Source organism: Zootermopsis nevadensis, unplaced genomic scaffold (assembly GCF_977971745.1).
Source record: "Zootermopsis nevadensis isolate Lab colony 2312 unplaced genomic scaffold, Znev_1.0 Znev_ptg000021l, whole genome shotgun sequence".
NCBI classification, from domain to species: Eukaryota; Metazoa; Arthropoda; class Insecta; order Blattodea; family Termopsidae; genus Zootermopsis; species Zootermopsis nevadensis.
The window spans coordinates 19,322,721-19,340,363 of record NW_028259153.1 but is presented as its reverse complement, the minus strand read 5'-3'; the positions used below and the strand labels follow the sequence as shown (position 1 = coordinate 19,340,363).

Below are 17,643 nucleotides of genomic sequence, written 5' to 3'. Positions count from 1 at the left end.
ATGCCTGGCTCACTTTTTCCGCGTAATGTTTATGTTCGTGGCCATAAACTGTATCAGCAGGCAGTCTATAAATTGGACAACCCTAATTAAATTCATTTTCTGTATACCGTATCTGTGTCGACTCTTTTACAATTTTGTTAATTCGTAAGCCGTAACTTGAGGGAGTTTCATAACGAAAGAAGCCATTTAAGTGGGTTTAATGGATCGTTGGAAACCTGCAGGAAACCTAATATTCTATAAAACATACTGAAACATTCCTTCTCTATGAATGCGCTCACGTAATTTTATAAAGTTCAATTATTGATGAGATTTTGTGCGAAAATATCCTATAAAATTCTAATTACTACCTGGCTTTTAATTACGCAAATTTAATCTGCTCGTACTTCTTCCTGAACGGAAATGTCATCTTCTTACTATCGTTTACGAACATTTAAACTTCGCCATGTTTTCGAAGGACAGTCTTCAACAAAAACTGTTACAGCGTTTAAATCAAGGAAGGTGAGATGGGCGGGGAATGTAGCAAGCACGAGAGTGATAAGAACTGCATATAACACGATGGCGTCCAGTGGAATCGTTTTATAAACACGGCAGCGAAGATTTGAGGTTCCACAGGAGGGTAATTTCTCGATGACCATCTCTCACCATTTTCGGTTTGCTCCCAATGTTGTTGAGGTCCTGAAGGGGCATGCCGTTGCGCAGGGTACAATAACCCGCGTAGGCCGAACTACCCCCCGCGGCTGCAGGAAGACCCTGTTGCAGCAGGCTTCGAGATGGCGACGTGGTCTCAATTGTTGATATGTGTTGACGTCTCCGGACGTAGTCTGCGTGATCTTCCGAGTCAACTTGGAACATAACAAAGCCTCACAGACATACACGGCTGAGCGGAGAGTCGCTTCGCTGACGAATCAACTAGCGAAACACGTAAAATGACTAAGTGTTCAGTCACTAACTGGCTAATTAACAAACCAAACTTATCGAGTAATCAAGGAACAACTAACTAAAATTACAATCACCAAGACAATCAGGTTTCTGTATCATTAGATAGGAGGATTGTGTTGGGTGGGGATCTGGAAGGGCTTTATGGAGGGTTCAAGTGTCTCGAAGAAGTGTCTCGAAGAAGTGTCGGAAGATTTCGGACAAGCGAGTTCGCGTTCAGATTACAAACCGAGCGGAGGATGGTATGATTTTCGTCGTAAAGTTCGCGCAAGCTAAATTTCGTAGGGCGAATATTATAATCACGATACAAGTAAATCGTGTCCGTCCTCTTTTATTTCGCTGATTTTATTTGTATTTTAAATCCCTTCCCATTTTCCTAGATTCTTTGTGGGGTGACATTATGTGTCTCCGCGGAACTGATTCTCTAACGGGAACTTTGTTCATTCCCTAGATGATACAAGAGTAAATATGGAACAGCGGTGAAATGATACTGACAGGGTAAAACCTAAGGACTTGGAGAAAAGAAACCTAACTTTGTCCACCGCAAATCCCAGGTGAACTATCCTGGAAGCGAACAACGACCTTTCCGGAGAGAAGCCCGAGCTATGGTAGGCCTTCCTTCACTGCTTGATCAGGACTTTACCAGATAAATCTACGGCACACGCGTGTAAAAATCACGAGAATAAGGCGTCCTCGCAAAGCGCTCCTTCTCTTTACAAAATTTCCTCGCAAGTAATTTCCCTTGGCTCGTGACATCGACTGGAAGAATAGATATTTCGTCACAAACGACAACGTGGGAGAGCGGGACCGAGCTCGCAACCTGATTACAAGTAATGTAAGTTGCGAACTAATGCCGTGTTTTTGTCGAAAATGGATGGGTCCTATGGGAAATCTTATCCACCTCCCCCCCCCCATAGCGTTCCCAAAACACATATGGCCGCCTCGTTGGTCCAGCACTGAATTAACTACGTTCCATTCTTGCACCCGCGGACTGTGTCAAAATTTTAGCCGCGTTACGACATCGGAAGGTGACGATTATTTTTCACTTCGCACATTTTCTTGAGACTGGCATGAACAACATTTAATTAAAACGCATTCAAAGATTCAGAATAAGCAGTTTTATGTAAACTGAACAGGAAGGAACTAGCCAAACTAACTGACGGACAGCGTGTACTGCAGTTCTTATATACCAAATTTAATCGAAATCGGCCCCGACGTTTTGGGCGTCTTATATGCGGAAAGATGGTTGTAGAAACATTACCAGGTATTTTTCGAAAGTCACCTACAAATCAAAAAAAAAAAAATCATTTTTAATATTTTTCTTAAGTCTGTAGCGATCAAACGTATGACGTACAAGTATTTTAAAAGTTTAGCGATATTTTACAGAACTGGTGTCTAACCTCTCTCAATACAGGCGACGTTTCGTGAAATTCTGTTCTTACAGTGCGTGTTGCCAAGATTTACAAACAGAGCTTACAACGTTTTAATTAAGTAAAAACTGAAATAAAAAAAATACGTTATTCTGGAAATTATTGGCAGTAAAGTTAGGAAATACCACAGAAGTAAACTGTTAAAGTCTTACGAGTTCTCCTGTTATCTTCGTAAGCAGGGCGGAAATCGAAAAAGCCAAATTCGGGCAATATCACTCTTGGGGGGGGGGGGGGGGGCGGAAAGAGACGCCAGTGTTCCTCGACGGTGAAGCCGCTGACGGAACGAGAAGGAACACTCCGACGGCTCTAATGTTGTCATATCCGTTTCCAAGATTCGATCAAGACACGCGAATCTCGAGACGCGTGTCCCTACACCGTAGAATCCTGTTATTAAATTCTTCTGCTCCAAGTTGCTTATCGCTGTCTATAGACACACGGGTTTTGTTTAGAGTATTCCGGATGACGTCAGAGATTGTCAATACGAAATACGTATTCACCATTTCGTCATATAAAACATATGGCGTGTGGCTCCAAATGTATACGTACGTAAGACTTTTTTTACTATTAAATCCTGTACGGACACTCAACACGCGAATATTAAAATACTTTCTCAGCAAACGTAATTTAAGAAATACTTTTTCATGTATATCTCTTTAAACATTAAAAAAAATGAATTTTGAATGAATTTCTACATATGATATGGAACGATACGTATGAAATGGCGAGACCTATGACGGGCTTTTGGACAAAAAAAATTGATATGAAATGCAACCATTTGTACACTCTGCTAGTATTAAATATAAAAATCATTCTTAAGAGTATTAAAAGAGTATAAATTTACAAGACTACGTACACCACCACCAAATTTCATAGAGATTCACCGAGTAGTTAAGAAGCTTAAATATTGAAGATTAGGGCAGTTCCTTGGCGCGATGTTTAAAGGCACGATTTTATGAACGTTAGAATTTCACGAAAGCAGACATTTTTTTGTTTAACTGACGATCCCTTAGGCCTGACAGTTGAATCATGACGATATAGGAAGCAATAACGGCTGTTTGAATTTTTGTCGTCCAATCGACGGCCACAACGACGCCTATACGAACAAATTTATTACAGGTACGGACAAAGTAATAATGTGTAACTGCAGGCAACATGTTCCATCAACAACGATTGCTTCCGGATCCAAATAATCCACAGAAATAAAAGAGTCATTAATTCACTGTAGGCCATGTTTGATTCCAGCGATGGTACTTCATCGTCGATTTCACGTCGTGTTCTGTGCTACTGGACATTTGCTGATCGGGAACGTTCTCTGAAAGCACTCGGTGATTCGTACGCTCGAAAACACGACGTACTCCGTAATACAGTGTCATTTATTTTAAGTGTCCACTGAGCTTACTTACTATTGTTCGGCAGCAGATTATATTTTGTTGTTACGTCATCATAGAAATTATAGAATTAGTTTACGCAGATTCGAAATTAGATTTGTTAATTTGCGATTTCACAGGTCAAATACGCTTTCGTTGTCAACTACTGAACATATTAATACAGAGCTCATTTGATTACTGCGCTGTTTTTAACTAGTTAATTAACGCACTTCATTAAAATGAGTCCTTGAAAATATGACAGTTGCTCAGCTAGTCTAGAAGTTTCCAGCAGAAATATTCATGAACGAGTTCACAACAGCAGGTCATCGGCCCCTATCCTGAGCCAGATTAATCCAATTTATTCCTTAAATCAATTTTGACATCGTTCTCTCATCTGAAAACGAGGCAGCCTACGGGAAAACTTTCGGAACACGCGACAATGAAATATTGTTGGAACGTACTGTTGAAATAATGGCGGTCTAATTTAAGTGACTACCTCGACACTTGCCTGGAGGGACTGAGGAAAACCACAGGAAATCTGGACGAGGTTTTGGACTTAATCCTGAGGCACAACTTACCAGAGCTAGGCTGCGGTATGACGTCAGGATTCTTCTCGTCACTGTCCCCGCTCTCCGTACCACCGGGGTCAAGTTTGTTGATGGGGCTGCTGCCACCCTTGTCACCTCCGGAGCCTCCGCCCCCGGAACCGGACATCCTCTGCTCTTGAGCGGCGGCTTTATGGCGTTTACGACGACCTTCGTTACGCGAACACTGGAGGCGAAGCACGAAACCGACCACCACGGCTAGGACCAACAGTGCTGCCACCACCCCGATCAGCATGTTCATCGTGGGCGTGAAGCGAAACCCGGGGCGCGGTCGCTCTGAAACGCAAAAGCCGAGGCGAGATGACGGACAACCAGCCCTGATGACGGAGGCAGTATGACCTCCGAAACGTTGGTTAACATCGACCAGACTACACAGCGCAACAACCCAGAAGACAGAAATCTTCATATTTTTAATCGTCCTGATGACGGAGGCAGTATGACCTCCGAAACGTTGGTTAACATCGACCAGACTACACGGCGCAACAACCCAGAAGACAGAAATCTTCATACTCTGATGACGGAGGCAGTATGACCTCTGAAACATTTATATACATCGACCAGACTACACAGCGCAACAACCCAGAAGACAGAAATCTTCATACTCTGATGACGGAGGCAGTATGACCTCTGAAACATTTATAAACATCGACCAGACTACACGGCGCAACAACCCAGAAGACAGAAATCTTCATATTTTAATCGCCCTGATGACGGAGGCAGTATGACCTCCGAAACGTTGGTTAACATCGACCAGACTACACAGCGCAACAACCCAGAAGACAGAAATCTTCATATTTTTAATCGCCCTGATGACGGAGGCAGTATGACCTCCGAAACGTTGGTAAACATCGACCAGACTACACAGCGCAACAACCCAAAAGACAGAAATCTTCATACTCTGATGACGGAGGCAGTATGACCTCTGAAACGTTGGTTAACATCGACCAGACTACACAGCGCAACAACCCAGAAGACAGAAATCTTCATATTTTAATCGCCCTGATGACGGAGGCAGTATGACCTCCGAAACGTTGGTTGACATCTACCAGACTACACAGCGCAACAACCCAGAAGACAGAAATCTTCATATGTTTAATCGCCCTGATGACGGAGGCAGTATGACCTCCGAAACGTTGGTTAACATCGACCAGACTACACAGCGCAACAACCCAGAAGACAGAAATCTTCATATTTTAATCGCCCTGATGACGGAGGCAGTATGACCTCTGAAACGTTGGTAAACATCGACCAGACTACACAGCGCAACAACCCAGAAGACAGAAATCTTCATATTTTAATCGCCCTGATGACGGAGGCAGTATGACCTCTGAAACGTTGGTAAACATCGACCAGACTACACAGCGCAACAACCCAGAAGACAGAAATCTTCATATTTTAATCGCCCTGATGACGGAGGCAGTATGACCTCCGAAACGTTGGTTGACATCTACCAGACTACACAGCGCAACAACCCAGAAGACAGAAATCTTCATATGTTTAATCGCCCTGATGACGGAGGCAGTATGACCTCCGAAACGTTGGTTGACATCTACCAGACTACACAGCGCAACAACCCAGAAGACAGAAATCTTCATATTTTAATCGCCCTGATGACGGAGGCAGTATGACCTCCGAAACTTTGGTTGACATCTACCAGACTACACAGCGCAACAACCCAGAAGACAGAAATCTTCATATTTTAATCGCCCTGATGACGGAGGCAGTATGACCTCCGAAACGTTGGTTGACATCTACCAGACTACACAGCGCAACAACCCAGAAGACAGAAATCTTCAAAATCTCAGATGTTTGTCACCGTGCTTACAACAAGAGACATTTTGAACCCGCGCTGAGCCAGCTCAGTCCACTTCACTCTTTTACGCACTAAGTCTTCAACACCCATTTAAATTCCATCTGTGTCCGGATCTTGCAAGATTTTCCATTATAAATATTTTTTAATACGCGTGACTTGCAAACATGGTGACAGGTGAAATGTGGATTTTAAATTCGACAAAATATAACTCAAAACTACGCGAGAAAATTAATCTCTTCGCGTGTAATTATTAGTTTAAAGAAGTCGCTGACCTCACGACACGAAGTGATGCATTTCACTGACAGCAGGTGCGTGTCTTACGACCTTTCCCCAAAAGTTAGTGACCGAGTTCCTGCCTTCAGTCACGTGCCCTCTGCGTTTCTCGACACGTTCTTTCATATTTACACTCGACAACGGGGGGAAGAGACCCCACAGTCCTCGGAGTCTGCACGCTGTTTACTTTTAGCTTACTCGATGCCAGAAAAGAAATCTCACACACAAATTCGATCTTCTCTTAAATCAATTCAGGCATAAAACATTTTAGCAGCCCAACAATTTCGACACACGTGAGCAGATGACTACTGAATAATGTTAATGCAGTTACACAAACTAATTATAATCAAATTCAGCCGCGGGGAGAATACGTACAATACAGGCAAGTTTACATATTTGTGCAGAATTTACGTAATTAAACAGCTAATACTGTTACAATCTAAATCATCGTGTCCCTATCGACCTGACGTCAGTAGGTTATTTTAACTTTCCTTTCCTGCCCTGAAGGGAAATTTTACTTCTGACCCTCGTAGCGGGTAATTACGAATGTTGACGATAGCTGTTACTCCGGGTCGCCTATGTCGACTGGCGCACCGCGATGTTTCGAAACCTCGATCAAAAGCCTCGGGACAGACGGACGTAACAGAGGACCGAACGGAAGAGAAGAACTGAGGAGGCCGTGGACCGAATACGGGCCGGAGAGCCATAGAAGAAGACGATGACAAGTCAATAGTCTTTAAGGAGATTGTCGTAGGCTCAGACCACTGGAATTGTGGAGATGGCGTATGAAACTTCAACAAATATCTGAAGCCCGATCTGGATTCAGTGTTTAATCAATCATAAAGACGAGATGGCTCAAAAATTCCACGTACAACGCAACAATAAAACAGGTCAGCTGGAGCTCAAGTCTGCTCAAAGAAAATTTTCCTTTCTGTTACGTATTGACGCAACAATGTCATGTGGGTAACATATTTAAATCGAAGAAGGGGGCAAAGTTTCTTCTTTGCGATCTATTCAAGGCGCTGAAAATAAAACAGATAGAAATAAATTAAGGATAAATAATAAAAAAAAAATTAATAAACAGGCCACGTACCTTTCTCTGCGGTGAGCTGTTTCTCTGGGAGTCTTAGCGTGGATGCCTGGACAACGACGGGCTCGCTCCGGCCCTTGTGGTTGAAGGAATACACGCAGGCTTGGTAGTGAGATCCGGGTTGGAGTCCTGTTACACTGAACCTGGGAACCGCTGAGGAGAAATTGGAACGCAGCGCTTGGCTCTGAGACTCCCTGACTTCCATAAGGAACGACTGCTCCATTCCGCCGTTGAAACCTGGCGTACAGTGCACTGAGAATGACGTCATGGATGTGTTGGCAACGGTGCAGTTGTATACCTGATCTGGTCGACCTGGAAAGCGATACACTTGTTCGATTACTCGACCGAGTGGATAATTAATTAATTACTCAATTCGTTACGGAAGCAAGCAACTAACTAATACCGTACTTAGGGATATTGTTTTGCGATGTTTATAATCGTTCGGCTGATCAGAAAATTACTCATTGCTGTATTCATAAAATCCTGCCATTGGACCCAATCATGGGCCAGTTCAATCCATTCTATTCCTCAAAATTTGATTCATCCGAAACCAATTTTAATTTTATCGGATTTAGGGTTCTCAAGGCGACAAATATGAAGACAGTTTTCTGAGATGTTGCATTGATAGATATCAATAGAAGATAAGCTGATAGTTACTAACCAATATTTCAGCCTACAACAAAATACCTCAGAAGACACCCATCTTTATTTTAATTTTACCTTCCAATCTATGCAAGATTATTCCAAGTGGTCTTTTTCCTTTAGATTTTATGACTATCTCATATTTCATATGCGTGCTACATATTCTGTGCATCGCATACACATTTTAATTACCTTATAATATCAGGTGAAGAATACGAATTATAAAGCTCAGATTAAGAAATTTTATAATTATTTCAGTTGACTCTTATCTTCAAATATTGTCACATTTTCGATTGCGTCCTCTAACAGCTCAGAAATGTGCTGATCCCTCAGAGAGGGAAATGAAGTTCAATGTAACGAGTTAGATAGAGATGCGACATGACGTCTGCTTAGTTTTGTGAGCTGCAGGATGTCGCGAATGATGATAAAATTACGAGAGTTTTATAACTATCTTGCACGAATCGCATAGTTCAGCGTAATTATTTGTAAATTCAAGGTTCAAAAGTGAGACAGATAAATTAATATAAAAAAAATGCAATACATAAACGAAAAAAATAAGATCCGAAAAGGCACAAATAAAACACGAGAAGGAATTAAAAAACAAGAGAGAAAGAAAGAAAAATGAAAACAAGGAAGTAGCAGAAGGTAAATACAATAACGCGGACTGAAAAGAAAACAAAAAGGTTTACTTATTTTGAAAGTTCAGCTCTTATTTCTTAATGAAACGCCTGCCAGCAGTTGTTCAGACTGCTCTGCAGTACGAAGAAGTCGGAGAAGTTGCCGCAAGATCACGGCGAACCCTTTAACTGCCACAGTTCGCAGTTAAAACGTAGACTCAAACAAGTTTTCACATTTCACTGCGATAATCGTACATACCTATCCTTAAGACGGAACGTATTTGCTAATTTTAATGCCCGGTAATAATCATAAGCGGAAATGAACCTCCCCAAAAGCCGGTCTTCTGAGACGCGCAAAACATTAAAATTAAATTAATTCTATGACGTTAACTAGATAATAAAATAACGCTTAAGAACAGCAACTGACCTGCTGCGATGATGTGAAAGACGCAAGGCACTCGCTGGTTGCCGATGCGATTGGAGGCCCAGCACAACAGAGTTCCATAGTCGAGCTCCGTCATGGGAGTGTACGTCACGACGCTGGAGGTGCCGGACCGAGCGATGTGGGCCGAAGCCACGTCCAGGCTCTCCGCAGAGTTGTTGAACGTCCATCGGAAATGAACGTCTGGCGGATTGGCATCCACTTCACACGAGATATTGGCCTTCTCCTGCTTCGCGACTCCGTGGACCCGCGTCTGGTTCGCCCTACACGTCGGAGCGTCTGCACACCCCGCACGTTTACGATTGTAAATCAATTGACTATTCATAAAATTACATCACTGGTCTATAAAATTTTGCTCATCTGTCAAATTATAATTTTTCATGGAATCTGGTAGGGGTCTCGCTACCCTTTCCCCCCCTTATATCCTTAAATATCGTGATGCAACTCACACATCACGTTGAGATAGAAGCAACTGCTTTCACCGTCTCCCTCCGTGTTGTAGCCCACACACGTATAGTTTCCGGCGCTGGTTCTACTGACACCCTGAAGGACAAGGCTCTGGTTACTGATGATGACCCCTTGTCCAATGTTGTGGTTAAGCAGTCGACCCTACAGCAAAACAATAACAGACAGCAGCTATGGTTACCGTGGGCATAAATATTTAAGCTGGCTGTCTTCTTGGGTGTTGCCTAATAGAAACTGACCGACGTTTCAGATATGCTTGCTGCATCCATCATCAGGCCGATCACCCTAAGAATCTATGAGCATATCAATTGTCGTAAAAACTCGAAGTCTCACAACCAAGAGTGTTAATTCCCAAAGTTTGTTAACCTTATTAGAATAATTCTTTAGATCTAAAGCCTCTTTAAATTAGCTGCCAATCTAAAATGCGTACGTCCCGTGTATTTATCTGCCTTCAATTGATTGGGTGTCATGTCGCCACGGCGACAGACTCTGCGTGTGATCTTGATTGATGACGAGGAGAGAGAAATGCTGTACGTTGAACCTCAAGGTCACTTCGTTTCTTTGCTACCATCGCCGTATATTAGCCGTTTCGTCTACCTTAAAGAATACAGCACAACAGCGTATGCTGTAATGAGTTTTGGGCTGGTTTATATAAAACGAAATACCTTCAACACAACGCGTACTTACGTGGAGATACACAGAAATCTACTATTAATATAACACACATGTTTATACTTTATGTTATATCTGCAACATTAAAGCCCACGTATTTATTTAATTACTCGTAATGTAGTAGCACAGGCTGTAAGACCTACCGAGATGTATCTAACCCAATAAGGTAGTCCTATAAACATATATGTATTAATTCAATACTAAATTTTCTGTTTGTAACAAAACACTAATGCCATTACTAACAAGATTTTGTGCTAGACCGTGCCTCCTGAAAATGGAGTCAGTATGTTCCTCAAAACGTTGGTATCTGCCTACAAGTCCACACGGCGTTAAACTCAGAAGACCAACATAAAATACCTCGACATCAGCATATTATGTTGGATTCTTATCAATTTCCGAAACGTCGTTTTTGCTTACCAAAACAACATTAACAATGTCCAACATCATCAATCGCCTTCAAACATTGAATTGTTCATGAAGATTAGTTTTCTTAAAAGTGCGTTACTTTATTCTATCAATCACATTATTTTCATTTTAGACCCAATTTCTTCCAAATTACGACCTGGAGATTTAATTTGGCGTCCCTTATAGAGATGTGAAAATAATTCGCTGTGATGCTCTTCAAGTACTCACATTGTGACGCCATTCCACTTTGTAAACCGATGGCTGAGCCTGTATCAGACAGTCGAAATACACATCCGTACCCTCTCGAATAGTGTCGGGGTTGAGGGATGAACCCAACTGCAGACTCGCAATCGGAATATCTGAAACATAATCACTGTGCATTAATTTGCAACAAGCCACTACAGCCGAAAACTACACGTAAATCTTCTCCGACCGTCAAGTTACGTTTTAGGAAGTAGCACTTGAGTTTTCACTGCGGTGCGTCCGAAGATGGCTGTCTTCCTGACGATAGACGCAGCAAGGACCTCTGAAACGTCGGTAAACTTCTATCAGATTACACGGCGCTACAATCAAGAAGACAGCCATCTTCACCTTGTTACATTCTGCAACAGCTGATCTCAATACGAGATGCATTTTTTTTTCGAAAATCTATTACCAAACACAATTTTAGGATATGTTTTAAAAATAAATAGTGTCTTGATATTTCCGAGATAAATAAAGTATAACCTAAACAACCTAACCTTACTTAACCTAACTAAACCTAACCCAATCCGACCTAAAACAACACAACCTAATCCAAATGTAACTGTATACATAATTAATACACAGTTAAATTATTTAGGAAACTAGGGCATTCAGAAGAATAATTACGTATACAAATAAATAGAGTAATTAATCTTTCAAATAAAATTTAAATTGTGAGTGTACTATGTTCAATTACATCTCGAAGATTATGTTAATTTGACCCAAACTCTGCATATTTATGCCCAGAAAACAGGAGGAGATTTTTATAATATAGTCTAACCCCAAAATATTTCCTGGGTTAGAGCTCCAGTGAGGGTGGATTTTGTAGATCGGAAAGTAAGTATGACGAAAGAAGTTGTTTGTTTCGTCTCGGAGATCACAGAATCGAATACCACAATCCGAAAAAAAAATCTCCCCTGGGTTCGAATCCCGGCAAGATGGTTTATGCAACTCGTAAACCTAAAATGCCCTATTCAACGGCAAGCGTGTTCTTATGCATTTTAAAATTTCTATAGTAACAAAATTATACTTATAAATAGTCACTGACCAATATGAATGTTCCTCAATTATGTGCAGTTACCATAAAACATTTCATACACCAACAGACACGAATTTCTACTTTATTAATTTCTATTTACACTGATTTTCTGAAACTGACAGTAAGCCAGTCACTGAAAATCGGCTAAATTACTTGTTCCTGAATTATTATACTTCTGACAGTTCCTATCATAATGGCGTAGAACAACGAACACAAAGCATCAGCGCCTTCTGCATTTAAATCAGTCCGGATCACGTAAATACATTTTTCGACCAACGCTCACCACTGCGTGACGTGGCAGCTACGAATCGATAGTAGCCGATGTCTGTCTATTCACCGTTTTACAGCAGTGAGTTTAGAACATCCCATTATCATTCAGAATGATAATAACGTCCTTTTGTTTGACAATTTTCACCTCTACAACAAACTAACTAACTCGACGTTCAGTTGTTTCGGGTTAATAATACAACCAACGGGCAGCCACATCAACGCAGTACATTTTATTGTTTCATAACAGAAAAAAAAATTGCCAACTCGAAAATCAACAATGACAACCAATTGGTTCCATTAGCTTATTTTCGTGGTTAATTAATTTTCGTTGTTTAATTTTTACTGTATACAAATTTAAGACAATTATCGAAACCTCACAGCTGGTTTAAGTTTTCTTACAGGTTTTAAGATTAAACTGTGAATATATTTATTTTGTACAGTCTATACACAAACGTTTGAAGTTTATTGGTGTTGTAAAAATTATATAATATTAAAACATTTTGTTGTGTAAAATATTATATTAGCGCTCTTAATCGTAAATACACGTTCAAATAAAAATATTAACGGCTTTGATCAGAAAATTTTCATTAATTAACCGACTAACTAACCAACATGACTGACTGGTTTCAAGGCACGAGAATTTTAGAAGACGACACCTGCACTACGGATAAAGTAATCTAGCGAATTTCGAGTTGTCTGTTCTTCAAGCCAATCAGAACATTCGACTTCTCTTCGTATCGTTCGCTCAAAGTCTTGGTCTATTACGTTTTTCAACTTTTGCTACAAAAGTACACCTCGGGCTTCTGGGTTCAAAATTCTCTGCTCAAACACTTCTCAACATCGAGTGAACCGTCTCGAACTTTTGCATATTATTATTTGGGAAATTAACTCAAGGAGAATTAGATGGGCTGGGCTGTCTTAAAGATACCTAAGATTATCTACATAGAGACGGAAGGTAAGTTTACAATGTATCTTAGAGAAATATGTGAAGTGGACTGGACTAGACTGACTCAGGGTCTAGGAGGTGAAACTTCGAGTTTTATGAAAGAAGGATCTTCCTTGGTGTTATAAAAAAATTAATACATTTTCAAGAAAGCTCTGCATCATGACGTATATAAGGCAAGCCAGATATTCCTTCACGGTTATGTCTAAGGTACACGTTCAGCAACAATAATATTCATCGTATTTGAAAAGAAAAACCCAGATGTGTGTGGCTAGAAGCATAAGCGGACGCTTTCAGATGTTTTGATTATTTTTGCACAACTTGTAACGATGTAGAAGCTCCTAACATGAATAGCACCAGACTCTGCTGTAAAATTTTATGAAACCGTAAAAAGCAAACAAGATGATAGAAATGAAATGCTATAATATTAACTCCAGGCAACGAAACTCATTAACGTGTGCTTACAACTTTGAACAAAAGTATGTTTTCGTGTTACGTAAGTTTGTTTAAACGCAGCAGTAAAAGTGCAAACCGACGTATACAACATGTTTCAGAAATGAGCACACAAATTCAGTGAGCTTATTCAGGGTAACAAAATTCCTTTGAATTTCAAAATAATTTTTAAACATTAACGAACGAAGTAAACAGAGTATGTTTTTCCGAAACGTTTTTATCTATCCACGAGTACACACAACAGCGTCACAAACCAGAAAACAATCTTATTACTTTGAAGTAGGCCTTCATGGATAAATGGTAATTCTGTGTTTATTATCTGACAGGCTATGCGGGGCTCTGAAAGAGTTTCTAATGGACCAGCAACACACTTGGTTCCTCGTCCTGTGTATTAGTACACAAACGATCCAGAAAATGTGACCCTGAGTATGGATACGTATAATCACTTACTTTAAGAATTAAGCAGTAATAATGTGAAGCAGAAATTACTGTTTGCCTGAGTGTGGTCTAGGCAACACCTAAGTAATGCACTGTATAAAGAGAATGGTCTAAATCCAGATCGCAATAGATCTTACTGATGAATACATTTCGTCAATTAATTCCGCTGTAATTACAACACAGTCCTTCCTTGCCAAATGTAAAAGCCTATATTTGGCGGCAATTCCAATTAATCACAAGTTAATACTGACGGGCTAAAGTTGTCCCGTTTAATTCAGTAACAATCTCCCTGACTGACTGCCTGCCTGCGCGCTGCTCTATATATATATATATTTCTGATGAGAGAGAAACAAATGAGAAGCGAAAATCCGTTATCATCCCAAACATTTTCATGCTTTCCATACAAGACAAACACATGTCGCTTTATATCGGATGGCACTTCCACTCTGCGTAGGGAAGCAGAACGGTACAACGCAAATGCTGGCTCAGTTTTATACAGGGTGATTCAAAAGTACCTGGTGCACCTATAAACAAACAATTTTGGAAGTGAGATGAGATTATAAGATCTCTGTGCACACACACGGTCTAGGTGACGCAACTGACGTTTATGTTACGCAAATTGGTCTGAAAATAAATGAGTTATGCATTGTCAAATGGAGACAATAATAGTTGATGATTAAACAATAAAAACTTGAATAGAAGCGGCCGTGGTATAATCTTCAGAAAGTATTATTACGATTACAAGACAAGGGAGGGTGTGATGGGTGAGGCATGTAGCACGAATGAGGAAGCCGAAAGATCAGTAGAATTTGGTTGCAAAACCTGAAAGAAAGAACCACTCGGATGACCCTTGCGTAGCTTGGAGAATAATATTAAAATGGGCATTAGAAAAAATATAATTGGAAGTTTTAGATTGGATTCATCTGGCTCAGGACAGGGACCAGAAGCGGGTTATTATAAACCATAAAAGGTGGGAATTTATTGACTAGCTGTGCCACTATTAGCTTCTCAAAAAGGATTTATCCATAGAGTTAGTTAACGCCTTATTTTATAAAGCTATTTCGTTCGGCATTTGGACGGGAAGAAAAATGTCTGTTACTTCAGTGAGGGAGAAAATATCATTACTAGCTTTGTAGAATGCAAATTCTTATCCGACTTTGCAAGGTATCAGTTTTTGCAAATGACCGCCATTGAAAGTTTCAGTGGAAATCGGAGATGGTTTTTAAAAAGTATCCCAGATACAGCGCCATTCAGTAAAAAAAACAAAAACAACGTCAATAAATTGCTCTGTCGACTGTTAAAATTGTTATCTTTCACGTTGGATCAACACATGCTTTTCTGTGGTTATTTGTTCCTACAACAAAACATCGGTGTAAAAAAATCACGTCACACGATTTACGAAAATAATAATAATAAAAAAAATTTTTACAATGCGGGATAAAATCACGCACATTAATTTTAAATCGTATTAATGCAACCTACAGTGTTCGCATTGATAAACCTAACCCCATGGGCTTTAGATTTTGGAATTTCACTATACGGCGCCACAACCCAGTAGACAGCCATCTTCCTGCTTCTAAGTGCTGACACTATACAGACCTAGAACTTGGATTGCTGCCGACGTTTCAGAGGACCATACTCATAAAGACATCACTAACATCATTAGTGAATCATCATGAAAGCTTTAAATCATTTATGTTAAGGGGCCAATTGATTCAAGAAAAAAACAATGAAGTGATTTTGTGGTTTTCAGGGCGTTGAGGATTATTTTCATAATCATGAGTGATGATGGAGACGTATATCTCTCCGAAACGTCGGCATCCACCGACGAGTCTACACGGATCCAAAACCCAAAACACCGTCAAAACGAAGACGAATAAACCAGCAATAGTAAACACATAATTTTAAAATTATGACAGTAGTGTCCAACTTATTTTTGAATTCATTGCCGACATTTATTTAAGGGCTCCTTGTCGTTCATATGATAAAATTGCACTGGTGACAAATAAACTGAGAGTTAGCAACAATATAGAATGCAACCGGTTTCGCCCTTTTTAATAATATATCACGTAATTCTCCTGTGGGAACTAAGGAAAACCACGAACAATGAGCACGCACGATCTGCGGGCCAAGATTCGAACCTCGGTTCTCCAGAATACGAAACCGGAATGTACGATCAACGGGCAATAGTCTACATCGCCACCAGAAAGCGGCTGAGTAACACTGCATTCCCTGATGGCTGTAATAATTTAAATTTCGTGTTTAATTAAGCGTTCCTTGACTTCTAATATTAATTAACCTGCTGTCTGCATCTGTTTTATGACGTTTTGATGACGCCATGTGCTGCATCTTGTCTTGTCTTACGAGCAATGAACATCTCACGTTTAAATGTAAGCGCACGTGTTAATACGAGGCCAAGCCGAGGCAACCGACAAGGCAAGTTTCCTAAATTAAAGGACATAACGGAATCTCGCGTCGCCATAGGTAAACACGTCTTGATGAAGACAGCATATGAAGATGATAAGCGATATTAAATAATTAATTTAAGGCGAACTTAAAAACACGTTATTAAACATTTCTAAGCGTAAATTATATTAATTTGTTCGAAATACGAAAAAATTACTTGGAAGCAGACAGAACTTGTGTATTTCCTCTAACCACTAACAGAAATAACTAGAATCCAATAAGGGGTGCCAACATGTAGAAAAAAAATTCTCCCAAAATCCGTCGTTTGATAAGAATATTATTATAGGAACAATCAGTAGTTTGAAGAACGTACGGTCCTATTTTCCGAACGCAAATTAAGGGTGCTAATATTCGAATATCGTTACTCCAAAATATATCTCATTATGTAATTCTCTCCAGTAAGCAGTTTCTGCATCTTTTAGGCTTCAAATTCCCTCTGCCCACTAACAGGACTCCTGTCAAATCCGACAGGACTGAAGAGTAATTGGAGGCAGTCACAGTGAAGTTCTTTCATGTCATGAAATTGATTGGAATGAGATGCGACGTGGTTAGATGCATTCAAAGCACATATGAAATCAATTTTATGTTTGACTAGGCCTGTAAGACGTGCGGCAGAAAGGAGCAGCCTGTATACGCAATGAAAATTTCTTCAAGTAGCTAGAATATGATGCCTCACTTTTCCTGGGTTTCCCCAACTCTTTAACTTTCAACCCTTTCCACTCATTCCTCTACAGCTTCTTTTCCATCATATTTTACGCTTCGCTTTACACCATCATCTTTTACCTTCCATCAACAATTCCAGTTTTCCACTCTTCAATTCTTTCCATTATTGCACTGTCGAAAACATTTATTTCGACTTCAGACCTCTCCGACATTAGTGGCCTCTCGCGGTACAGTCTGGAACCGCAGTAATGTTACTTTAGATGAAAAAAATAAAACAATTTAGGGCAGAAAACGAAGCGGATAATGACGTCACAAAGAAATGCGTTTAGAGGAACGTTAAGTAAAATATATAATATCGCCCTGAAGATGGA

The 17,643-nt window shown here is 40.3% G+C and overlaps 1 protein-coding gene across 6 annotated transcripts in view; it reads right to left on the bottom strand.

Annotated features, from left to right (window-relative positions):
• side-VII (sidestep VII transmembrane protein) overlaps positions 1-17,643 on the bottom strand; it is a 615,012-nt gene that overhangs the window by 3,565 nt on the left and 593,804 nt on the right. For all 6 annotated transcript variants that reach the window (XM_087353123.1, XM_087353125.1, XM_087353122.1 and 3 more), the window contains 6 exons: positions 10,986-11,116; positions 9,665-9,824; positions 9,201-9,494; positions 7,518-7,826; positions 4,312-4,614; positions 643-842 (listed from right to left, as the gene is read on the bottom strand). In XM_087353123.1, coding sequence (XP_087209249.1) covers positions 643-842; positions 4,312-4,614; positions 7,518-7,826; positions 9,201-9,494; positions 9,665-9,824; positions 10,986-11,116 — 1,397 coding nt within the window. The remainder of the gene's footprint in view (positions 1-642; positions 843-4,311; positions 4,615-7,517; positions 7,827-9,200; positions 9,495-9,664; positions 9,825-10,985; positions 11,117-17,643) is intronic.